Here is a 27,202-nt window from a genome sequence, read left to right as displayed (position 1 = left end):
TGCCTCCTTGATCTGTGCCCATCTTGGCTGATTAGGGAATTTCCAGATGTTGCACGGACCCCCGGTTCAAATTATCAATTTGTCCCATGACACGGGGACATTTCCAGGGGAACTGAAGGAAGCAGTGGTATGTCCGCTCTTAAAGAAAACTTCATTAGATCCCTTAGACCTATCCAATTACTGCCCAGTTTCAAATCTTCCATATCTGGGTAAGGTAATTGAGAGAGCGGTTGCTGAACAGCTTGGTAGGTTTCTGAATGAAACATCGGCTCTGGATCCATTCCAGTCCGGCTTCCGCGCTGGTCATCCGGCTCTGGTCATCCTAACAGATGATCTCCACAGGCAGTTGGATCGAGGTGGGTCGGGGCTGCTGATTCTTCTAGACCTGTCAGCAGCCTTCGACATGGTCGATCACAAACTCCTGGACCACCGCCTTGCCGAAGTGGGGATCCAGGGCACAGTCCTTCAATGGCTGCGCTCGTTTCTCTCTGGTCGGGGACAGAGGGCTGGGTTGCCATCAGTATGCCGATGACACCCAACTCTATCTGTTGATGGATGGCGATCCTGACTGGGCCCCAGACACACTGGCCAGATGTCTGGAAGCTGTGGCTGGATGGTTACGTGGGAGCCGGTTGAAGTTAAATCCTTCGAAGATAGAGGTCCTCTGGCTGGGACGGGGCGATATGGGATTGAGGGGGCAACTCCCATCTCTTGCGGGGGTGCAATTAGTGCCAGCACCGTCTGTTAAGAGTTTGGGTGTAATCTTTGATACCTCCCTCTCTATGGAGGTGCAGATTACAGCTATAACAAAGGCAGCATTTTTTCATCTCCGCCAAGCTAAGCAGTTGGCTCCTTATCTCTCTCGCCCTGACCTAGTCACTGTGATCCATGCAACGGTCACCTCCAGATTGGATTATTGTAACTCGCTCTACGTGGGGCTGCCCTTGAGACTGACCCAGAAACTCCAGTGGGTGCAGAATGCCGCGGTGAGATGCCTTATGGGGTCTTCGCTGCGAGATCACATTCATCCGGTACTATACCAGCTGCACTGGCTCCTGGTGGAGCACAGGATCAGGTTTAAGGTGCTGATTTTAACCTTTAAAGCCCTATATGGCCTAGGACCCTCGTACCTACGGGACCGCCTCTCCTAGTATGTCCCACAGATGAACTTACGGTCTGCAAATAAAAACATCTTGAAGATCCCAGGCCACAGAGAGGTTAGGCTGGCCTCAACTAGAGCCAGGGCTTTCTCGGCCACGGCTCCAATCTGGTGGAACGCTCTGTCACAAGAGACTAGGGCCCTGAGGGACCTGACATCTTTCTGCAGGGCCTGCAAGACAGAGCTGTTCCACCAGGCCTTTGGTCAGGGCGCAGCCTGACCCCCTCCTCTGGCAATCTGTACAGAATTTTGCTTAATGGTTGCCATCAATTTAATTTTAATTAAGTTTTATAATGAAATGTTTTTAGAACGTTGGGTTATTTTGATTGTTGTTAGCCTCCCTGAGCCCAGCCTCAGCTGGGGAGGGCGGGATATAAATAAAATTTATTATTATTATAATATGTGTGATATTAAATGTATCACACAATAGACATACATATTTCACCTATCAACATTTGCGTCTGTCAGAGTTGCCTCTAGGTCCCAGCTCACAGAGGACCAACTCTAGTCAGTAATAACTTATAAAAGTCTTTATTGAAGATTAGTTTCCATTTCCAAACTGCAGCATGCAACTCCACGTCTTAGAACCTAGACCGGCGAAGCTCCATCTGAGTCTCCGCCTCCTAGACACCAGTTTAAGACTCTAGCCTTACTCCGCCTCTTCCGTTGTTCTTTCCTCCTCTGGGTCCTTCTGCCCCCTGGGGTTTCCTCCTTTCTGGACTCTTCTGACGCTGACCCCCCTGAGTCTTGCCCCTCCTTCCGGCGGGCTTTAGGACCTGGCTCCCTATCCGGGCTACCTGCTGTGCTGCTCGCCTGTACATTTGAACTTGGCACGCGCGCCCAGCCGGTAACTTTCCTCTTGACCGTTTCCCCGCTCTCCGATGGAGGCGTGGTCAATCCTGACTCATCTCCTCTTGCTGGTGGTGAGAACACTGGTCCCGATGCCTGGGACTCCTCCCCCCCACTTCGCTCTGGTGGGGAAGCTGGTCCTGATTTCCAACTGCTACTCTGGGAGTCCCCGCTGGCCCCTTCTTTCTGGGGTTTCCCCCTTGGCACCCCCTTGCCCTGGCCATCGGCGCTCCCTTCTGTGAATCATCCGATTCGCTGGAGAGGCTCATGGAATCCCTCTGACCATTGTCACCGCCTACGCTCCCCTCGGATTCCTCCCCCTCGCTCTCCATTTCCTCCCTCTCCTGTGCCTCTGCTCCTGAGCCCCTGACAGCGTCATTTACAAATCAATAATCTTCCCTGTATTTTCTTTTTTAAAAAATGAGAAAGAGAGAGAGAGAGAGAGAGAGAGAGAGAGAGAGAGAGAGAGAGACTTCTAAAGGGGGAAGCCCTGTTACTCTTGTGGCATTTTAGTGGCTAATAGCCCGTGGCAAAGGCATCCATGAATACAAACATAACCATATTTGATCTGAAGTAAATCTCATGAATTCATTGAAGTTTATTGGAGCCTATCTCACAACCATGTTTTCTCAGTTCAGTATGATTTCAGAAAGAGAGAGAGAGGGGGGATCTCTTTTCTCTCCCTCAGACATCAAGGGAGGAAAATTTAGCTAAAAATGAAATTGGGGGAAGGGAGGAAAGGAATTTATAAATGAATTCTACTTTACGAACAAAGATTCGGGAGAATGGAAGGGTAGTCAGAAATTGCCAGATTGCTATCTCCATATTGACAAAGAGGCTCATAGTTTAGCTGAGGAGTACAGATAAAATCCACAATTTTTTTTTAAAAAAAAATGTTGTGAAATGAACAAAAATGAGAGATATTTTCCCCCTTTTGTTAAAAATGTAGTATAACAATTAGCATGCTAGAATCTAAAAAAGCAAATAAGCACCTGTTGGGACAGTGAAAAATATTTATTGGTGACTTTGCATATAATTGCAAAGCAATTTACCTCTCTCTTTTTATACAAATGCAGTATCTTGAAGATGCTGCTTTACTACAATTTTTATCATCCCTGATGCTTGACTAGGGATAATGGGAGCTGGAGTCCTAAACCATTTTTAATGCAAGAAATTCATCACCACTGACCAGCAGCATTGCTAAGATATTACCGAGTGGCCTCCAATAAAACCATTACAAAGGCAGTGTGTTAAATTAAGCAGTCGCAATATGGAAGCATGTCCCAGTATTCAGTCACTGTCTGTACCCCCAAGTGTTTGCATCCACTGTTTGTAGTCTTGATCACTGGAGAGACAAGGAATACGTCTACACCATGCAGGGTGTGATGCCGTTTCAGTTATATAGTAGCAGAAATTATGGCTCCCCTCAATCTTCCCATTTTCATGCTAAGCATATTCAGATCTTCAACATTTTGTTGTTTAGAATCTAACCTTTCATTTTCCTTTTGTTTGTTTTTTTCCTTTCTGTCTCATTTTGAATTATATGCACTGGACGTGTAACAATATGATAAAGGGGGGGGGACTTTCCTCAATGCTTTCTCCTTATCAGTTGCTCCCTGCTATTTAACTGTGGCCTCAGCATAATGATGTAGCATTTCGGGCAAAAGATACAACCCAGTAACCCAGCAGTGGAGGCCAAGATGGAGAAGATCTCCACAGCCACCATGCCTTTCCCTCTAGTGCTCAGGTAAGTTGGAATAAAGGACAACCAAACACTGCAAAAGGCCAACATGCTGAAAGTGATGAATTTGGCTTCATTAAAACTATTGGGCAACTTGCGGGCAAGGAATGCCACAATGAAGCTGGTGATGGCCAGAAGACCCATGTAGCCCAACACACAATAGAACATGATGACTGAGCCTTCATTACATTGCAGAATGATTTCTTTTTTTGCTGAGTACATGTCTAAGTCAGGAAATGGAGGAAAGGTTGCCAGCCACGAAGTACAAAGACATATTTGAACAAGTGAACAGCAAATTACAATTGAATAGGACACTTTCCTCCCCACCCATTTCTTCATTCTAGATCCTGGTTTTGTAGCCATGAATGCTAGAGAAACTATGGTGGTCTTTGCCAACACACAAGAAACAGCCACTGAGAAGACGATGCCGAAAGTTGGTTGTCGGAGAAGGCAGCTCACTTTCCCAGGTTGGCCAAAGAATAACAAAGAAGATAGGAAACAGAACAGGAGGGAGACGAGGAGAGTATATGAGAGCTCCCGGTTGTTGGCTTTCACCATTGGCGTATCTTTGTGCTTAATAAATATTCCTACCACGAGGGCTGTGATCAGAGAAAAGGAAACCGCAGCTGAGATTAAAGTGATCCCTAGAGGTTCATCATATGACAGAAAGGCTACATCTTTGGGGGTGCAACCATTTTTATTCTTGCTTGGATACTGAGCTCCTGGACATATTAAACAGTCATCCACATCTGAAAAACAGAAAAAAGGAAGCATTTCAGTGTTAATTTATCAGACACAAGAAAGTAAATTAGCTGTTGTGGTGTTAGAATGACAAGGTCTACCAGTCTGGTTAGAAATCTTCCCTTCTGGGCACAGAGCACAATCATAGCAGCAAGATTTCTCCCCTTCCTTTTTCTTCTTCTGATTACCAGGCTGGCAGTGTTCATTGCATGAAGAAACGGGAAGCACCTATCCAGAAAAGAGGATTATTATGGGAGAAAAGTATGTCTAATTTTATTTGATTTCATTTCTATTACTTCCCATTTTAAACTTTGCTGTGCACTGATCAGTAAATATGAAGCTAAGTAGTAGAAATTTGTTGAAAGCTAATTAAATAGGCAAAGGGGGTCAATCTCGAATTGTTGCTGTAGCCGAATACTTAGACAACAGTAACAGATATTATGAAATTTGTGTTTGCAGATGACATGAACTGAAAATGAGTAAAGTGAAATATGACATGAACTGAAAATGAGTAAAGTGAAATAGATCATTTTAGACAACTAGGAAAGATAACTGTTTCCCTTCTCTCTATGAGGGAGACTCTCGTTTCAGAAGATAAAGTGCTTGATATCTTCTCATAAAGTTTACAGTATCTGAATTTGATACATTTAGAGACATATCAGTAATTTTCTGTGAATGAAGACCTAGATTTCAGAGGAAAAAAATAACTACAAGGTTTTTAGTATAAGTAGCACTAAATTTGTTTGGAAAAGATATTTTCAGTTTTTTTTAAAAAAAATCTCAGCAATAATGACCACAATTTGCAATCCATTCAGCTTGCAACCCATTGCAAATCCAAGTTATAGAGAAAAGAGAAGTAGTAGTAGTAGTAGTAGTAATAATAATAATAATAATAATAATAATAATAATAATAATAATAATTTTTATTTATACCCCGCCCTCCCCAGCCAAGGCCGGGCTTACAAGCAATAATAAAAACAAGTTGAATGATTACAACTTAAAAACAAAATTAAAATACCGCATTAAAATATTGAAACATTAAAATATCAAAATGTAGCCTCATCGCAGGAGGAGAAGGAAAGGAAAAAAAAGAAAGAGAGGGAGGGAATCAAATTGGCTCCAAGCCAAAGGCCAGGCGGAACAACTCTGTCTTACAGGCCCTGCGGAAAGAAATCAGATCCTGCAGGGCCCTGGTCTCATGAGGCAGAGCATTCCACCAGGCCGGAGCCAGAGTTGAAAAGGCCCTGGCTCTGGTCAAAGCCAATCTAACTTCCTTAGGGCCCGGGACCACTAGGGTGTTGTTATTTATGGACCTTGAGGCTCTCCGTGGGGCATACCAGGAGAGGTGGCCCCGTAGGTCCGAGGGTCCTAGGCCGTGAAGGGCTTTAAAGGTCAAAAGCAGCACCTTAAATCTGAGCCTGTACTCTACAGGGAGCCAGTGCAGCTTGAAAAGCACTGGGTGAATATGCTCCCATGGCAGAGACCCCGTGAGGAGCCTCGCTGCAGCATTCTACACCCTCTGGAGTTTCTGGGTCAGCTTCAAGGGCAGCCCCGCATAGAGCGAATTACAGTAGTCGAGCCAGGAGATGACCGTTGCATGGATCACTGTGGCCAGGTCGGGGCAGGAAAGGTAAGGGACCAACTGCTTGATGCGGCGAAAGTGGAAAAATGTCGCCTTGGCTGTTGCTGTAACTTGCGCCTCCATGGAAAGGGAGGCGTCAAGGATTACACCCAAACTCTTAACGGAAGGCAATGGCACTAATTGGGCCCCCACAAGAGAAGGGAGTTGGTCCCTCATCCCCATGCCATCCCGACCCAACCATAGGACCTCTGTCTTCGAAGGATTTAGTTTTGATCGGCTCCCACGAAACCATCCAGCCACAGCTTCCAAGCATCAGGTCAGTGTGTTCGGGGCCGAGTCAGTGTGGCCATCCATCAGCAGATAGAGCTGAGTGTCATCAGCACTGGTGACAACCCAGCCCAAAGCTCCGGATAATCTGGGAAAGGGGGCTCATAAAGATGTTAAAAAGCATTGGGGAGAGAATTGTGCCCTGCGGCACTCCACACACGAAGGAATGGTGCGATGACATTTCCCTTCCTAGTGCCACCCTCTGTCCCCGACCAGAGATAAGAGAGCATAGCCAGTTATGGGCTATGCCCTGTATCCCCACGTCTGCAAGGCGGTGGTCCAGAAGATCATGATCGACCATGTCAAAGGCTGCTGACAAATCTAAAAGGATCAGCAGTCCTGACCCACCTCGATCCAGTTGTCTACGGAGATCATCTGTTAGGGCAACCAGAGCCGTCTCGGTCCCAAAACCAGAACGGAAACCGGACTGAAATGGATCTAAAGCTAATGTTTCATCCAGAAACCTACCAAGCTGTTCAGCAACCGCTCTCTCAATTACCTTACCCAGATATGGAAGATTTGAAACTGGGCGGTAATTGGATAGGTCTAAGGGATCTAATGAAGTTTTCTTTAAGAGCGGACACACCACTGCTTCCTTCAATTCCCCTGGAAATGTCCCCGTGTCAAGGGACAAATTGATAATTTGAACCGGGGGTCCGTGCAACATCTGGAAATTCCCTAATCAGCCAAGATGGGCACGGATCAAGGAGGCAGGTGGTGGGCCTACCAACTTGGAGGAATCTATCCACATCAGCAGGGAGTATCCGATCGAAATGGTCCAACACTGGACCTGAAGTCAGTCGATGATCTTCTTACATCATTATTACCCACCAAGAGTTCTCTAAAGAAACTGCAGAATCCATACCTCATTAAAACATCTTGGCCACACAATTATATCATCGTTGATCATGAATACTTTTCCATCAAGGGCATTGGTATCAACCCTTCCAACTTTCACTCTCTGGAATGACTTGTTTGGGAAAGTAATCATGTTTGTTATGTCAAAGCCACAACCCATTTCCCATTTATCATCAAAGGCCATATTTTCTCCAACTGAGTTGTTGAATGAAATGCCTTGAAGAAACAGATGGAGCTGATTGAAAGAAGGAAAATAAAAATCACAACAAGAAAAATAGAACACAATTGCATAACAACATGCTAAAGATTGCAAGCTTTAATTATAGGAAGAAATGTACACCCACAGATCCTACCTCTGAAAAAAAACTTTCTGATCAGTTATCCAAGGTGGAGGAAACTGGATATAGGCACCACTTGTATTAATTAATCTGTTCATTGTATCAAGAAGATTTTGTTGTGGAGCTATTACCTGCCAAGCCTGCAGGGGCTGAACGTCAACACTGCTACCAACCACGGTTGGTCTGTGCCTGGATCTAGATGAGTACATAGCATGCAAAGCATGAGCAATAATATATACAGCATTGTAGATGCTGTAGCTCTGGCCATTCATGTGCATTTCAAAAAGACCAGCAGGGAGATTTTCCAGACTCTCCTCTCCAGTACATGTGTCGTCGTCCATTGCAGGCATCCCTGGATCTGGAAATAAACAGTCAAAGGCTTGCTCCCAGAAATCTTTCAGAAAGCCATCTCCTTGAGTCCTCTTTGGTTTTATGTTCTGAAGAAATTCCCTGAACCCTGGTACCTCTTTTGTGTGAATTGTGAAGGAAATGGCACCCTGGAACATCTTGAAATCCAGCCCTCTTGAAATCCCAGATAATACAAATTCTATCTGGGTTGTCATAATCCACACCTTTCCAAATAATCCATTTTCATTATTTCCAGAATCTTGTGAACCTAGAAAAGTTCTCAGCCATAGAACAGTTACAGGATCCCCATATACAATATTTGCATTGGCTTTATAATCTGTGTAAGATACACTAATTAGATTCATGTCATGAAAGTGATTTAAAGGCTCCTCCAAACGAGATGCTTGTGGAATTCTTTTTGTGAAGGCTGAACAGATTCCATGTCTGGAAAACAATGCCTCTAGTATTTTAAGGAATTGCTCTCCACTGTTATCCTCCACCACAAAGAGCCCCACCCATGTCCACCTAAAATGCTGAAGGAGGCAGATAATGCCCATATACTGAAGTTTTTCATTCAGAACCATGCGATAAAAAGGAGAGCCTTCCATACTTTGGATCCCATCTGGGGCAAATGAACCATATGTAAGCTGTAAGAAAATGGATAACATCAAGTGAGTTATGAATAGCATTTTTCAAGAGGGTGTATTTACATTTTAGCTTCATAAAATATTTTGGGTTTTTTGAAATATTTGTACATTTGCATAGAGACATCAAAGGACCCTTCTATGTATATTATCTTCATTTATGTCAATATGATACTATTCTGAAGATTTTAATCTTTCTGATTGTTATTACGCCTTTCTTTTAAACTTCCAAGGTGAGTAATTATAAACCCCACACCCCCATGAATACATATTACCTGTGGGATCTTGTAGAGACTTGTGATGTCCCTCATATGAAAAGAAGTGTCAGAGCCAAGTCCTCCAATAATTGCTAGGAGGTTTTTTTGTGACCCACATTCATAGTTGGGAAGGAAACTCTCGGACTTGAAGATCAGATCCAGTGTGGTGCGATAGGTCATCCTTGCATCATAAAAGCTATCAGAGATGTGGAAACCAAGTGTGACATTAGGTAGCATCTTGGGATTCTTGTTTATGTCATTTATGGCAAACACCAAGGCCAAGATTTGTGAGTAGAACTTGGTCACCACACTGCCAAGAGAGTTGATTTCATTAATTTAAAAGATGAGTCTATGATCAACAAATTCATGATGCTATTGTACTAGAAATTCCTATGCGTAACTGAATCAGAAAATTGGATTGTATTTTATATATGTGATTCCCTCCCCTGAATGTCACACCATCCTCTTCAGTGGAAAAGTTAATTGTGCAAAATGACATAGAATGCAAAAGTCAGTATTCTGATTCCTCAGTAACTGTATTGAGTCAACGAAGAGCATAGTACCTGTAGAGTATCCATCCCAATGGTTTTATAATCTCAACATTGATGAGTCTTCTCAGTGATTATGTGTACATATGTGTATATGCATGCATACAATATTGTAGTGGTTTCCACATATGGAATCTAAATTTTGGGAAAACTTTCCTATTTCTTTTCAAAATACCACAGGTGCCAAATCATTTTCAGCTAAAATAATGCTTCTAATATATGATGCATCAGAACATGTTTTAATATACTCTTAATCTCTGTTGGAAGCCGCCCAGTGTGGCTGGGGTACAAAAAAATAAATTATTATTATTATAACTTATTTGCCATACATCATTTTTATGACCTTGACCCATTTCTCCTTTTCTCTGCCCATTCCACTAGGTATACCTTCATCAATCACTTCTTGTTTATTTTTAAAGTACATATATGGTCACTAAAGCAAACTAGATTCTATAAGAGCACTCATTTGGAAGCAAGAGGGCAGAGAGAAGAAGAAATAAGGCCCTCCAAAAAAAAGATAAACATATGTGTCAAAGGAGTGAGAGGGGAAAGGCAAATACTCTGATGCATCAAAAATTTTATTACACTAATATATTTTCTGTGTTTTTACATCTCTTCATTTATGAATCCTCTTCTATGCTTATCTCTCCATATTTGTGGTTGTGGTCATTTTCACTCTTAGATTTCTTACACACTTTTTGAAAACCAGTAGTGCCAAGAGCAACTTTTCCCCTAGCATTTTTAACCCCCCCCCCCCGAGTGCTTCTAATGCTTGCATAAAAATTTAAGGCATCTGCATACAACAAAAATGAAATTAAATGCAACAATTTAATATGCCCCAATTCCTGCTTTCCAAAATAAAAATAAGTTTTCATTCTTGGAATGGCAAAATTGGTATTTAGTCTTAACAATGGAAATGCACATCATTAGAAGATGCAGGTGGGGATTCTTACTGTGGAACATCAAACATTTTCTGAGACGGGTGTTCCTTGAAAGACACTTCATTGAAAAAATAAGAGATATGAGACACAATCCCACCAATGAGGAGACCACCTGCCTGGTAGAAATCATGTGGAACAGGGAGGGGATCATCTCTGAGACATCTCATAATATCTACTTGGCAGACAATGGGAGGCAGAAGTAGTAGCAGCATTGTCATTCTCAACATGTTGGCAGCAAAACGTCTTTGTAAACACAAGTTGTCTTGCATCCATCACCTTGTTTGAGTGGGTTAGACTGAATGGTCCCTCACTCTGCCAAATTACCCCTAGAATTTTCATTAAGAGTGTGACAAATGACTTGAATACTATCGGATATCACCTACTTTCCAGTTTCAGTGTGGTTTATAAAAAGAAAAGGGGGAAGTGTCAGAGATGGACATGTTTACCTCATGTACTTATTCCCAGCTGCCCAGGCTACAGGGAGTTTTGTATAATCACTTTCACTCCTGCATATTGCCTATTTTCTTCTGCATTCTGCAGAGCCTTGAGATATTTAGAAAGGTGAACACATTATAGTGTTTTGGTTAATTGTAGGGAGAGATAATTAATTCTTTAGAGTGCAGATCCTGAATGGCACTTTTGATAGGAAACATGTTGGCTCTTTTCCACAGTTGGTCAGAAGTCTTCTCTTCTTCCTAAAGAGATGGGACTTGGGACCTGAGTTCCAAATTTCAAACTCCAAAAGGAGTCTGGGAATATTGGCTGCCACTGTGACTGCTGAGAGCTATGTTATAACCATTTTTTTACAGTAATGAAAAGCATTATTAGAAAGTAAAAGAAATCAGAAAGAGGCACTGGAATGGGTCACTATCTAGAGGTCCCTGACCCAGAAACTGACCCTGAAATGCTGCTCTGTAACTGCTATGAACAAAACAAGAAAATGGCAGGACTCTACTCTTGAATAATTAGAAGTAGCAATGATGTGAGTAATTGATAGGAGGGTGAATGAGAGAGTGAATGCACCTCCCAGAATAGGTGAATTCACTCACAACAGTAACAACAACAAAGTCTCTCTCTCTCTCTCTCTCTCTCTCTCTCTCTCTCTCTCTCTTTTACATCAATTCTGAAGGAGTTCAGTTGAAATATGGACATATGTAAGGTCCTGCACTTAAGCAGGAAGAACCAGCTGCACAAACATAAGATGAGGGACAACTGCATTGCCAGTAGTACATGTGAAAAGGTTCTAGGGGTCTTAGTTGACCACAACCTTAGCATGAGTCAACAGTGAAATGCCCACTCTCAGCACAGGACTGGTAGGACCCAAACCAATGGCTTCAAGTTACAAGAAAGGAGATTCTGACCAAACATCACAAATAACTTCATATTCAGCCCTTGGCATGTGAACATATGCCATGGATGCTTTAGCTGAGATTCCTGTATAGCAGGCGGGATGACTAGATGAACATTTGCTTCCTTTCCAACTCTACAATTCTATGAGTCTATGATATATTGAGAAGTAGTGTAATCTGTGTTATTGGTTTAGTTCTAGCCCCAATCACAATGGACAGTGTTTTGGCCAATATAACATCAGATCTTCCTGACTGTATTGAGTTTCTAAATCAATAGTCCTCTAACACTTTTCATCAGCCACAGGTTGGAATATGTCAGGTAGATTAACAATCTATGCCACGTATGGTGCTTGTCAAATTCACTACTTCTAGTAGGAGTGAAATCCATAGTTTAACTATGTGTTGTGTAAGGGAGTAGTTTCTTCCGTGTCTCCTAGACCTTTCAATAATCAGTCTCACTTGAGACCCCCAACTTCTATTGTTATGAAACAGAGAGAAAAGCTTTTATCTATGTACATTGTCTATAACAAGCGTGCACACGCACACACACACACACACACACACACACACCTCTACAGTATCCTGTTTACTGGTACCTGCCTTTTTTAAAACTAGAAAGACCCTCCCAGATTGTTCTGACTCAAGTGGATTCAGAATTGAAAAAACCTGGATAATCTGTTCAAAGGCAGTATTCTATGAATGGATTTATTGTGATTGACTACAGGATGAGTTGGATAAGGCAGAAATCAGGGGAGGGACTGCAACAGGTGGTGTGGTACTGGAAATCTTAACAAACCTACGTCCATGCTATCCAAGGACACTTACAGCCTCCAAGGACAGCTTCAGTTTTTGTCTACAAATGAACAATCTGACTGCCTGTGCTGGGACCTGGGGTAACCCAAGCAACACGGTCCAGATCCAGTCCCGAATCCAAGGGTTCCACGAGGAGTCAGTCCGACAGGGCCCAGGCAGGACACGAGGCAGGAAACCACACAAGGTCAGGCACAGGATCACAGGCAGGTTCTGGCATACAGCAACATTGCTCCTGTAACCTGGGGCGAGGTTCAGCAGCCTTTTATCTCTGTTGGGGTAACGGCTGGTCCTGATCCCCTGGTGACTCACCTCCCTGTCTTGCCCAAAGGCGAGCATTTCTCCTGCGAGTACTCAGGTCTCTCCTTCTCTCAGACCTCAGTCTGTGCAGCTCAGGAGATGTTGGCGGGTTACTAGACCCAGAGGCCACCTAAGCCTCTCCTGACCCAACTGGTAGTGGAGCAACTGTAAGTGATTGCCCAGCTGGAGGCAACAAGGTAATCTCCGCATTTGGAGCCAGGGCAGGCTCAGGCCCCTGACTCGGCCCAGCTGGTGCTTGTTGCAGGGGAACCTGTGCAGACTGGGGCTCTTCAGAATCAGGCCCCAGACTAGGTTCAGCTGCCGCCTGAGGCAAAGGATCCGGGTAACCTGAGACTCCTCTGGCTCTGAGTCCAAGCCTGAGTCCCAGGCCATCACACTGTGCATGGGACACAACTATCATTCATAAACCCTTGTGATAAAGCAAGTTTGGAAGGAATTGTCTAGGAGGAGAGATCAAGAGACACTGTTGTCAGGTCAGAACTGACAGGGAACCTCTTGTCTGTTCACCCAGTGGGAATGCAGAGATTCTTCTTCTATTATTGGAAGAAAATGGTGTATGAACTTTATCTGGGCATAACATGCTGCTAATGAAGAGATAGTTCTGTTTTTCCACGAGAAAACCACCATCCTCTAACCCAGGGGTAGGCAACCTAAGGCCCAGAGGCCGGATGTGGCCCAATCGCCTTCTCAATCTGGCTCGCGGACGGTCTGGGAATCAGTGTGTTTTTACATGAGTGGAATTTTCTTTACAGTGCATCTCTGGGTTGTTTGTGGGGCATAGGAATTCATTCACCCCCCCCCCAAAAAAAATAATAGTTCGGCCCACCACATGGTTTGAGGGATAGTGGACTGGCCCATGGCTGAAAAAGGTTGCTGACCCCGCTCTAACCCAAGATAAAATAAAGCTTATTTGAAGAAATAAGTTGCAGTACTGGTTTTTACCATCCACGCAGAACAGAACATAGATAACAAATTTCTTTTTAATTATGATTAGCAGTGGCAAAATATTAATATAGTGCAGATGTTCACCACATCTATAATGATAAGCCTAGGAGGTCCATGGAAAAAGTAACCAGGAGGATGTCAGTCTATTTGCCCCCCCCCCCCCCGTGTCTGAAGTGTATTAGAGAGAAATCAAGGTCCACACAGATTGTTCTATACCCCAGTAAAAGAGATTCTCAATCCCAGATTCTTCTTCAGGAGCCCCATATTCATTTTGAATGCAGTGGCAAAGGCTAACACTTTTTAAAATGGGGATGGTAGAGGATATTCTGGCTCTTCACTGGAATTTAACAATGGGACATGGGACAAAATAGAGTTGCTGAATATAAACATACATGGAATAAGCAGATAGGGAAGGTAGATTATCAGCCGATGTATTATCTATTGTGTTCCCAGTCACAGAGTCCCCTCTGCCGACATGCATAACTGCTGAGTGGAAAATGAATGAACACAACAAGTGTCTGGGATTTAAACAGCAACAACTTTATTGATTTCCGATGTAGGAAGCTTTGGCATAGGCATTGAGCGTGTATCCCTCTAAGCCACCCTGCTGCAGGACTAAGGTATGAGAGGGTTTCTTCAGGGATGGAATCCTTGCAAAATGCAGGTTTACAAGGATGGCCCCCTAATGCTGAGGGAAACTCTATGGCCCACTAGCCCTACGCTCTTGACTCTTTGGGCAGAGACTTCCCTCTAGTCCCCTCTAACGAGGTACCCTGTTAATGCCGTCGGCCAAGCTAAGTAGATGGCCATGCCCCCCTCCCCAGGCCTCTGTGGATTAGCTCGTTTGAAGAATGGGTTTGACGGGAACCAGTGAGCTTCCTGTGGCAGGAACCTGTGGCTCTCCAGATACTACACTACAAAACCAGAGTTGAAGAGTTCGAAGGGACAATGAGGGTCATTCAGTCCAACTCCCTTTTGAACTGCACCTCTTTTTACCATCCTTGCTAGGGCTGATGCAAGTAGGAGTCCAGATCATGCAATGAATCCTTGTTTTATGTGATATGAAATAAAATACAATTGTACCTTCGTTCTCGAACGGAATCCACGCTGGAAGTCCGTTCCACTTCCAAAAATGTTTGAAAACCAAGGCATGGCTTCTGATTGACTGCAGAAACTGTCTGCACTCAATTGGAAGCCGTGTAAGCAGCGTCAGACATTCAGCTTCCAAAAATAGTTTGCAAGTGTTTGGGGTGTTAGGGAGCCAAAATGTTCAAGAACCAAGCTGTTTGAAAACCAAGGTACAACTGCACTATATAACAATGCAATTTTGTATTAGTATGTTCACTTTTAGCAAATGATGATTTCACTTCTGTTCTGATCATTTTCCATTTGTGCATTTTAACATTAGACTTTATTATAATTTTAAAGGACATTATCTATTTTATGTAAACTGCTTAGATTATATGGGTGATCAAGCAGCATGTAAATCTGAACAAATGATTAAACAAAGTCATCTTGAGGGCCACAGGTTTGCCACGCCTGATACAGAGAAAGAGAGGTTGAGTGGGAGACAAATGGAAAAGCACATTTCCTCTGCTGCATAAACATTTCACAAATATACGTCTGGGAGAAAAGTATTATATCATCAATTTGCCTGTCATGCTGTCTTTCTTATCCGAAGACATTGTGAATTCAAAGAAGCTTTAGTAATGTTCTAGTAAGCCTCAAACCTATACCCAACCCACCTAATAATATGATAGATACAAAACATGTTGATAATTTAACACTTTTTTCTTATTAGTTGTTCCCTGCTGTTTAGTTCAGGCCTCATCACAATGATGTAGCATTTAGGGGAAAAGATGCAACCCAGCAACCCACAACAGGAAGCCAATATTGAGAAGATCTCTACAGCCACCATGTATTTTCCTCTGGTGCTCAGGTAGGTTGGAACAAAGGAGAGCCATATGCTGCAAAATGCTAGCATGCTGAAGGTGATGAACTTGGCTTCATTAAAACTGTCTGGTAAGTTGCGGGCAAGGAATGCCACAAGGAAACTGGCAATGGCCAAAAGGCCTAAGTAACCGAGGACACAATAAAACATGGCAACAGACCCTTCATTACATTGCACAATGATTTCTTCCATTACTGACTGCATGTCTAAATCAGGGAATGGGGGAGAGGTTGCCAACCAGAAGGTGCAAATGCTCACTTGAATGGAAGTGCAGGAAAGGAGAATGGAATAGACTAGTCTTTTCCCCACCCATTTCTGCATCCTAGATCTAGGTTTTGTGGCCATAAATGCAAGAGAAACTATGGTGGTTTTGGCCAACACGCAAGAAACCGCCATGGAGAAGATGATGCCAAAAGCAGATTGTCGGAGAAGGCAGGTCAGTTTCCCAGGTTGGCCAAGGAAAAGCAAAGATGAGAGGAAGCAGAGCAGGAGGGAGATGAGGAGAGTGTAGGTGAGTCCCCGGTTGTTGGCTTTCACAATGGGGGTGTCTCTGTGCTTAATAAATAATCCTAGCATCAAGGCTGTAATGAGGGAACATGAAATAGCAAGAGCGGCTAATGTAACCCCTAAATTTTCTTTATAAGATAGAAAATGAATAGTTTTGTGGATGCACTCATTTTTATTCTTGTTTGGATACTGATCTTCTGGGCATTTGAAGCAGTCATCCATATCTGAAAAATAGAACAAGGAGTGTGGGAGAGAGCTATCTAATTTCAGTGTATATTCATTGACTACAGTCAATTAATGATGGCAAAATGACAAGATATACCAGTCTGGTTTGAAATCTTCCCCTCTGGGCATGGAGCACAGTCATAGCAGCAAAACTTCTCCCCTTCCTTTATTTTCTTTTGACACCCAGGGTGGCAGTGCACATTGCACATACCAAGGGGACGCACCTACCCATAAGAAAGATTAGAATGAGAAATACATGAAGTTGTTTATGTTAGGAGAGCTGTACATATAGATATGCAGATCTACTTCAGTACACGAGGCTGGTATCTGAGGGCCATATTGCCTCATGATAACCTTCCAGGGACCATTTCTTGTGCTGGGTGCTGATAAAGACCAAAGTGGGTGAAGCAAAATTCACATTTCTTACCTTTGTACAGTAGGACACATACATATACCATCCAGACTGAATGACTCAAGGAAGGCTAGTGTTGCCTGGGCACAGTCCCATCATACAACTACAGACATACTCGCAGGGCTTGGGGTTCCTCATCTCTACACTCCCACATCCCCTAGAAATTTACACCTTAATTACCTACCATTTTTAAGCAATGTCCAGCAAACATTAGATGTGTTTCTGTGCATGGTGTCCTTAATTTTGTGTAAAAAGGCAACATTTTTCCCCACAATAGGAACAGAGATTTCTGGCATGTTGGTGGCAAAGTCACATCAATACTTTTTAATGGAGTTTGATGGCCCATCAGTTTAGGCAGAATAGGAAATTAATGCCTCAATTTGGAGCAGAAGATTGACATTTCTGTATTTAGAAAGTGATTTCCCTGACTCTTTTCATCATTCACAATGGTTGGGTTAGCCAGAAAAGGTAGTTTGTAGTTCAATTGCTGCCTTATTTGAAAGCACAGGATTTGTCCAGAGAACCCAAGAACTCATACCTGGTTAAACAATCTGTGCCACACAATTCCATCCTCATTAATGATAAATGGTTGTCCTTTGGGAGCATTGAGATCCACCCTTCCAATTTTTACTTTAAGGAATGACTTGTTTGGGAATGTGACCATATTTAGAATGTCAAACCCACCTTCCATCTCCCTTTCTGCATTAAAGGACACAACTTCGTTTGCTGGGTTGTTAAATGAAACGCCTTGAAGAAATGGATGGAGCTAGTTGAAAAATAAAGAAAATCAGAAATGTGGTGCAAAATGAATTCAGATTGAAATGATTAACAGGTACAACCGTAGAAGGAAATACATGTATACTAAGAACATGTTGTCAGAGTTGTTGTCACTTCGTACTGAACTGCCCATTGAAATCAGAAGAGTGTGTTGTGAAATCATTACCTGCCAAGGCTGCAGAGGGCTAGGTCCAGCACTCTTATCAATTACCATTGATCTGTGCTTGGATCTGAAGAGGTCCATGGTGTTCAGAGCATGAGCAATAGCATAGACAGCATTATAGATACTATAGCTGTGTCCAGTCATGTGCATTTCAAAAACACCTGCAGGGAGGCTGTCCAGCTTCTCTTCTCCAGTACATGTGTCATCATCCATCAGAGGCATCTCTAGATCTGGAAATAAGCAATCAAATGCTTGCTCCCAGAAATTTTGGAGAAAACCATCTCTTTGTGTCCAATTTGGTTTCACAGTCTGAAGAAATTCCTTGAAACCTAGAATATCTTTTGAGTGAGTTGTGAAGGAAATGGCACCTTCAAAGATCTGAAAATCCCAGGATCTTTCCATGCCTGTCATTATAAAATCTATCTGTGTTGTCAAGATCCACACCTTTCCAAATGATGTGCTTTCTTTTCTGAAGGGATCTAACATAATTAAATATGCTCTCAGCAATAGAAAGGTCAAGGTTTCTCCGTAAATGATAATTACATTGACATCTATTTTTCTTAGAAGTTCAAACACATTTGAAGCTTTGACCACAGGATCATTCAGAGAAGGCAGCTGGGTTTGTTGTGGGAGTCTTTCTGTGAAGGCTGAACAGATTCCATTCTGGGAAAACAATGGCTCTAGGGTCTTCAAGAAAAATTCTCCAATGTTATCATCCACAACAAAGAGTCCGACCCATGTCCATCTAAAATATTGAAATAACCTGATAATCCCCATATACTGATGGGCTTCATTTGGGACCAAACCATAAAAGGAAGATATGTGCATTTTTCTAATCTCCTCTGAGGCAAAGGAACCATATGCAAGCTAAAACAAAATGCACAGTCCTTGTAGAGACAAGTAAGAAATAGTCACAGTGTGCAAATGAATGATTATACCATAAATATCAGTTGCAGGATTTTTCAGTAATATTATTATTTGCTTCCTAATCTGTGCCTGTCAAAAGTTTAATTTACTACCTCTCTTTCACAGCACCCACTATGTTTATCTTGATAAGATTTAAGATGTTTCCCATAAAGGCAGAGGTATCAAAAGACAGGTTTTTGTGGATGTCATATGAACTAATAGGGACAACTGGAGAGGAGGTCCATATTGGTGAGATGGTCATCTTTGCATTGTAGCAGCTGATACACAAATGAGAACTAGGTGAATACATAAAAGTTTTACTTGAGCTCTCATGGACATGCAATTAAGCTTAATATTGGAATCGTAGACTTGATGAGGTGGAAGGGATCCAAATGTCAACCATAACAAGAACATCCAGACCTGTAGGCTTACAATCTTAACCCTACTCCCAGCACACACACCCAAATAGACACTGGAAGAAGGACAGGGAAGGAAAAGGAAAATCAAAATTCAGACACCAGTTTCTAAACCGCTGTTCCTATAATGACCAAATGGCACAGTTCGGGGTGCTGGGCCTCCAGAAAAGCAGATGAAATGAGGCCTGCTTCCCGACTCTCCCACTGATGGAAGGGCTGGATGCCAGTGAGAGTTAAGGGACAGGAGGACTGACAGACCTAGCTGGTCACAGTAGAGCCAGTGGAGTGACTATTGTTTCCCAGTTCTTGTTCTGCTGGAGTGGCATGTATGTTAGGACAGGTACATTGGTGTCATGGCAGCCATGAAATCTTGGACCATTCATACTCAGTGGCTTCTGTGCGGATGCTTAGAATAATCAGGAGAGTCTGCAACATCATATCAAAGCCATCTTCCTCTTACCTACTCACTATGTCACTCTCCAAACGCTTACCTGTGGAATCTTGTAGAGTCCCAAGATTTCTGCCACATGGAAGGAGGTAGAAAAGCCCAGTCCACCAATGATGGCTTTGGTGTTTTTCTGACGACCACATTCAAAGTTGGGGACAAATCTATGCAATTTGAAGAGCAGGGCTAGAGTGTTTTGATAGGTCATCCTCACATCATGGTAGCTGTCATAGATGTGGAAACCAAGTGTGACATTGGGCAAGAGCTTGGGGTTCTCGTTGATCTCCTTTATGGCAAATGCCAAAGCCAGAGAGTGCTGGTAGAACTTGGTCACCGTGCTGGCAATAGAGTTAAGCAACAATTTCAGAAGAGAATTCTAGCACTCATTCAGGTCTAATACCAGAAATCATGGCGCAAACCATTGTAGTAGTATGAGGTGCACAGGAACCCATGCTTTACCAGAGCACAATGTCATAAAAGAGAACTGCGTGTTATGTTGTGTGGCTGTGGCTGTGATTTCTTCTCCTGTCTTTATTGTGTGTATATAGTGTTGAGTGTATGGCACATTGGTGTAAATCAATAAATAAAAATGTGCAAATGACTGGCAGCATATTTTTCACATTTATTTATTTATTCATTTCGCATATTATTTCACAAGACTGATCACCCCAAATTTCTTTGGGAAATGGATTCATTGGTAGATGTCTGTGTGTGTTGAAGCAAGGTGGGGGGTGTGATATCTGTAATACATACATAAGACAAATACATTAGTAAAGTGCAAATGAAATAAATGAACTGAGATGGAGGAGGAGCCCAAGTTTGGACCAATCATAAGTCCTATCTGGAGTTGCCAAGCATTGAACCTTGAACTTTCTGCATACATATCCTCTATGGATGGTCTATGGCCCTTCCTACATGTGCATTTGTTGAACATCCTGCCACTCATATACACCATCTTTGAGATCTGGAAAAACTTGTAAGATGGGTGACTTACTGGGTAACATCAAACAATTTCTGAGAAGGATGCTCATTGAATGAAATTCCATGGAAAACATACATGATTTGAGATCCAACACCACCAATGAGGATGCCACCTGGCTGGTACCATTCATGTGGAACAGGGACAGGGTCAGATGTGGGGCATTTCATAGTCTCTTCTTTGCACACAATGGGAGGCAATAGAAGCAGGAACATTAGAAGCCACAACATCTCAGCACCCAGCCCTGATTCTACCATATCCCCCTGTAGCAGCTGCATGGTGTCAATGCACCTCTTAGAATCAGCAGAGATATAACTGAAAGCCTTGAATAAAAGCAGGCATCACAAATTATCCAATTTGAAGTCTGGGTTGTAAGACACACAAACACAAGGCAGAAATAGCATAAAACAAACTTGCAGAGCCATGCCTCCCTCTTTCCCCTTCCTTCCAACTCTCCATAGTACAGGGGTTTATTTATAACCACTTTCAGGCTTTCATATCCTTTGTTTTCTCATGTCTTCTGTAAAACGTCTGGAGCTTCAGACATGTGAACAAATGATAGTGCTTGAGATAATTTGGGGGTGGGGGTGCAATTTTCTCTTTGTGGAGAGGATATTTAGTGAAACTTTTTGTAGGAGGCATGTTTTTTTGAAGTCAGACCACAAGTCTTCTCTGCTCTCTAAAGGGAAATGGGGCTTTATGGTGAAGTCATTGGTTTGAGTAGAGAACACAATATACTGGTAGACCTGGAAGGTGTGGAAACAAGTCTTTTTTGCTTCATAACAAGATGAGAAGTACAGGTTCCATATTTTGAGGGTGAGCAAACACCAACAGGAAACTGATCTCATTTCATCCATGAGGTCATGGTAGCGGACCAGAATCCAATGTGCCCTACACCTGACATCATATAGTATGTGAGATGTGAGGCAAGAGTGTTGGGTCTCTTGAAAAACACAGAACATTATAACTATTCACAAGGAGCTCCACAAGACGACCCTGTAAAGCTCTTTCCAAGGTGCTACACCGAGCCATGTTTTTCAAGGTTTTTTCTAACCAAGACCTGACAATCATATCAAGTCCTGCCCAACCCTTTGCAAAATGCTCCAGAAGATGGCATTTTGTAAAATGATTTGCACTCAGACAATTATCTGGTTTTGTGAAGTCCATTGTAAGGTCAAACTGTGTCATTATGATGATAAGCCTGCTCTCCCCTTTTGGTGCAGCAACATTGCAGGATGGCGAGGCTCCAATGGGGCCTCGACAAGGGAACCACGGCTTCGGTGCTCTTCCTGATAGGCAGCGGGGGCATCAGTAGCCAGATCTTGGCCTGCATCCCACTTTGGCAAATGGGAATGGAGGCTGGGACTTGGGCTGTGCTAGGAGGTAGGGCCGATTGAGTGGAAAGCCTTCCGTTGGGTCCACCCCATAGCCATTTAAGCATCTCGAGCCTGGAGCGCTACCTGTTTGTTCCTTCGTCCGGTTTCCCTGCCCACCCATCCTCGGTTTTAGCTGATAGTTAAGGACCTTGCTGTGGCTGTGGTGGTTGCCATTTTATGGGGCTGGGTAGAAATTTGTCCACCGGACCAATTGGCTCTTACCTGGTGGTTTTTTCCTACCTCAAAGCAATTGTCGCAACTGGTTTGGGCGTTGGGGCAATCCTTTGTTTTGGATGAAGGGGAGGTTGCAGTCTTTGCTTGCCCCTTCAAACATTGGGGTATCCCATTAAAAGGATCTGGGAGGAGTGGTCATGTCTGCATGCTCAGGTGGGGCCAGGGCCAAAGGCACTCCACCAGACGGCGGTCCCTGTGGGGGTCAGCCTATTTGATGTAAGTCTTAGGAACCCTCACCTGGGTTGACCTACATGTCACTTCTGCCTGGCGGGCTGGAAGTATTTCGATTGCTGCCATGCCCAAGCCAAATCTCTTTCATTTGTATTCAATAAAGTTGTGGCCTGATTTGAACCAAACCAGTCTTATTAGTCTTTTATTTACCGTATTTTTCGCATGATTGGACGCACCGGACCATAGGACGCACCTAGTTTTCAGGGGGGGAAATCAAGGAAAAAATATGATCCCCCCCCCCCCGCGGCTCTGGGAGCAGTGGACAGGCTGCACGCAGCTGTGCGCTACTCCAAGACCTCCCTGCTTTTGCGGGAGGTGGCGGAATTCCCCCACCTCCCGCAAAAGCCCACAGGAGCCCCGCTTGACTCCTGCGGGCTTTTCGATCAGGAGGGAGAAGGGACTGAAACGGCCAGTCAGTCCCTTCTCCCTCCTTGGGGAAAAGCCCCCAAGAGCTGTGCGCTCTTTAAAGGCTGCGCGGCTCCTGCGGGCTTTTCTAGGAGGTGGGGGAATTCCCCCACCTCCTAGAAAAGCCAGCAGAAGCCACGGAGCCTCTTTAAAGAGCGCACAGCTTTTGCCTGCTTTTGCGGGAGGTGGGGGAATTCCCCCATCTCCCGCAAAAGCCTGCAGGAGGGAGAAGGGACTGACTCGGCCAGTCAGTCCTTTCTCCCTCCTTGGGGAAAAGCCCCCAAGAGCTGTGCGCTCTTTAAAGGCTGCGAGGCTCTTGCAGGCTTTTCTGCGAGGTGGGGGAATTCCCCCACCTCCTAGAAAAGCCAGCAGAAGCCACGGAGCCTCTTTAAAGAGCGTGCGGCTTTAGCCTGCTTTTGCGGGAGGTGGGGGAATTCCCCCATCTCCTGCAAAAGCCCACAGGAAGGTTGGAGAGTAGCGGGAAGGCATTGCGTGCCTTCCTGAGCCCCCCATCCTCTGGGGCTGGCGATGGGGGAAGCGCTGCTTCCCCCCCCCCCCGCCAGCCTCAAAGGCAGGTTGGGGAGGTGCGGGAAGGCATCGCGCGCCTTCCTGCTGCCCCCCATCCTCTGGGGCTGGCGATGGGGGAAGCGCTGCTTTCCCCACCGCCAGCCTCAAAGGCAGGTTGGGGAGGTGCGGGAAGGCATTGCGTGCCTTCCTGCTGCCCTCATCCTCTGGGGCTGGCGATGGGGGAAGCGCTGCTTTCCCCACCGCCAGCCTCAAAGGCAGGTTGGGGAGGTGCGGGAAGGCATCGCGCGCCTTCCTGCTGCCCCCCATCCTCTGGGGCTGGCGATGGGGGAAGCGCTGCTTTCCCCACCGCCAGCCTCAAAGGCAGGTTGGGGAGGTGCGGGAAGGCATCGCGCGCCTTCCTGCTGCCCCCCATCCTCTGGGGCTGGCGATGGGGGAAGCGCTGCTTTCCCCACCGCCAGCCTCAAAGGCAGGTTGGGGAGTAGCGGGAAGGCGTCGCGCGCCTTCCTGCTGCCCCCCATCCTCTGGGGCTGGCGATGGGGGAAGCGCTGCTTTCCCCCGCCAGCCTCAAAGAGCAGACTCTCCTGGCTTCAGCGGAAGCAACGGGAAGTCTCCGGAGCGCAGGCTTCGGAGGCTTTGCCTTGCTATCGCTGAAGCCAGGGAGCCTGCATTCGCTCCATAGGACGCACACACATTTCCCCTTCATTTTTGGAGGGGAAAAAGTGCGTCCTATGGAGCGAAAAATACAGTATTTTGGTTGGAGGCTGGGGAGCATGATGCCCAGACCTGCAAATGAATGAAAGTTGTACAGCCACCCACACCTGCCAAACTTGGCCTGTGAGGGGTTGGTGATATAATGAACTGGTGCACTGGCCACATGTGTCCAATGGTGAAGTCATTTCCATGACTGGGGAAACCAAAGCTGTAGTAATCAAGAAATGCAGACAACATTTCCTTAAAAGTTGAGCTGAGTCTTATGTTTTTTAGATCAGGAGTGTTAGAGGGTAGAGTTCAAAAGGAGAGCTGGCATTTCTCTGCAAATCTCTGAAATGATTCTTAGGTATCTTTGGGCAAGTTTATGAGATAGTATTTAGGAAAACTGTACTTTAAAGAAATGGCTTTGCTGACACCATAACACTCTTATTACCTACCCCTTCCAGTAACTACAGAATTGCTATTACAGTGGTACCTTGGTTCTCAAACTTAATCTCTTCTGGAAGTCCCGTTCCAAAACCAAAGCGTTCCAAAACCAAGGTGTGCTTTCCCATAGAAAGTAATACAATATGGATTAATCTGCTCCAGCAATTAAAAACAACCCCTAAAACAGTAGTTTAACATGAAATTTAGTATCTAATGAGACCATTGATCCATAAAATGAAATCAATAAACCAGGCTGCAATCTACTACCCAGTATCAAAAACTGGCAGTGATCTACCAATTGCCATTGGAGGGACGAGACAGGAGGGGAGAGTTTAAGTGGGGAGTGTGGAAACACTCAAACTGCAGGGATGAAGAGAGTGAATGAGGTGCGTGTGGGGAGGGAGGTGGCTAACTGGATGCGGGAGAGGGGAGTTTAAGTTCGGGGGGAGGAAAGGGAGGCAAAAGTTCTCTTCCCCCACCCAAGCCTGCTCCCTCCCTCCCTCCCTCCCTCCTGCATGCTTTCTGGCATCTGCCCAAGCTCTCTGTCTATGCGCCCATTCACCCAGGCGAGTCCCAGGGCTTCTGTCTCCACTGCCTGTGTGCAGTGCAACCGCCCCATCCCTCGCCCAGGAATGCAGAGCCTGCGCTGCCTCACCTGGGCCTCGCTTGGGACAAGGGAGGGAGGGAAGGCAAGGGGGCGAGAAGGTCAACCTGCCCAGCATAGTTCCCCCACAACACATTCCCCCCCAACACCGCCTCTCTGTGCGCTGGGGGAGAGTTGCCAACTTCCAAGTCTCCATATTTACATTCCAAGGAGCCGCCAAACCCCACACTTCCCAGCAGAGGGAAGGGAAGGGAAGGAAGCAGCAGCACTCACTGCTGGGGCCAAGCCGCTCGCTCAAAACGGAAGTGAGCACTCAAATTGGAGCACATTCTGCTTCTGAAAAAAGTTTGAAAACCAGAACACTCATTTTGGGGTTTGAAGTGTTTGGGTTCCAAGTAGTTTGAGAACAAAAGCTGTTTGAAAACCGAGGTACCACTGTACACACACATAAAGATACACATACCCATTCATGAGGAGCCTACACAGGAGAAACTGAAGTCATTAGGCTGTCATTAGGTGGAATGCAATGACTAATGTTCTTGGAGGAGGAGCTAATATCCTTGTTCTAATTCCTTCCCTCCCCTCCTTAAAACATTATAACTTTAAACTATTAAAAAGCGATTAAGTAATAAACATGTTTCCAAATTAAGAAAATAGAACAGCATAAGAATTATTTTTAGAAGGGAGATTTATTATAGTGAAGAAAGAACAGTGGAAAACATTGGAACTAATCTCAATCTGTTCTGACAATCATACACCTATTTATTCAATATTTACTATTCCTCTGTGATTGGTGTATTTCAAACCATGTAGTACCCAATGCACACACATATCTCATCTATCAACATCTGCCTCATTTACAAATCAATCACCTTTCCTGTATTTCCCTTTCAAAATACAGTGACTTCGAAAGGGGGAAGCCCTGTAACTCTTTTGCAGGAAAAGCAACAAAGTATCTTATGGCACCTAAAATGCAAAGTCGCTAACAGCCCATGGTAAAGGCATCCATGGTACAAACCTATTTCTATTTTATCTGAAGTAAATCTCATGAATTCATTGAGGTTTATTGCAGCCTACCACACAACCGTGTTTTCTCAGTTCAGTGTGTGTGTAAAATCTCATTTCCCAGGCATCAGGGAGGGAGAGTTTAGCTAAAACAGAAAAAAGGTGGGGGAAAGGTGGGGGGAGGAAAGAAATTTCAAATGTAATTTAACTTTGCAAACAAAGATTCGGGAGAATGCATGGGTAGTAAGAAACTACCAGATGGTTATTCCCACATTGACAAAGAGGCTGAGAGTTTAACTGAGGGGTACAGATAAAATCCACAAGTATATAAAAAAATAACCTGCTTTCAAGTGAAATGAACAACAATGAGTGATAATTTCCATTCTGTTAAAAAAAAAGATCAAGGTAGGAAGCAGATGAAATTCTCACGCTACTTCCTTCTCCTAAACCTCACTGATTTCAATGGGATTTACTTTTGAGTAGACATGTTTAAGATTACATTCTGGGGCACAGTTAAAAATAGAAAATACCCCCCCCAAAAAACCCTAGATCTTTCCTGTAAAATGGAAACCCCCCCATGGTGATGTAGGCCCCCTAAAAAGGGCTTGTCAGGGATTTTGTGGACGTAATATATTTTTAACTGGCAAAAGATAACATACCATTATTCTTGTAATTCTTCTTGTTTCCATTTCTGTGCCAATAGTACTCTTGCTGCCATTACCGCATATAAAACAGTTTATTATCCTATCTATTAATATCTGCCCCTACAATGCCAGGCAAAAAAGTGCCTGATGGAACAGTGACAATTATTCATAAATATTCATACAGTGTATATTACAAAACAATTTACAGGTACAGTCGTACCTTGGAAGTCTAACAGCTTAGTTCTGGAATGTTTTGGCTCCGAAACGTCGCAAACCCAGCAGTGACTTCTGTGGTTTCCAATTGAGTGCTGGAAGTTCCTGCTGCCAATCAAGAGCCATGATTTGGTTTTTAAACATTTTTGGAAGTCGAACGGACTTCTGGAATGGATTCCATTTGACTTCCAAGGTATGACTGTATATCCAATTTTATATAATGTTTATTTTTCCATCCCTCATGCTTGACTGGGGATAATGGGATCTGTTGTCCAAAAACATCTAG

General features: G+C 44.2%; 1 protein-coding gene across 1 annotated transcript; it reads right to left on the bottom strand.

Moving 5' to 3' along the window:
• Positions 1 to 15,538: 15,538 nt before the first annotated feature.
• On the bottom strand, positions 15,539 to 20,817 carry LOC310830891 (vomeronasal type-2 receptor 26-like; the record flags this gene model as incomplete). The annotated part of the gene is made up of 6 exons (XM_083710726.1): positions 15,539 to 16,440; positions 16,539 to 16,665; positions 17,392 to 17,619; positions 17,797 to 18,456; positions 19,607 to 19,898; positions 20,555 to 20,817. The coding sequence occupies 6 exons, from the start codon at positions 20,815 to 20,817 to the stop codon at positions 15,539 to 15,541; spliced, it is 2,472 nt and encodes an 823-aa protein (XP_083566852.1).
• Between the last annotated feature and the right edge of the window lie 6,385 nt (positions 20,818 to 27,202).

This window comes from Podarcis gaigeae (assembly GCF_964106915.1).
Source record: "Podarcis gaigeae genome assembly, chromosome: 13".
In the NCBI taxonomy this organism is placed as follows: domain Eukaryota; kingdom Metazoa; phylum Chordata; class Lepidosauria; order Squamata; family Lacertidae; genus Podarcis; species Podarcis gaigeae.
The sequence above is the reverse complement of the archived record's forward strand: the minus strand, read 5'-3'. Positions and strand labels throughout refer to the sequence as shown.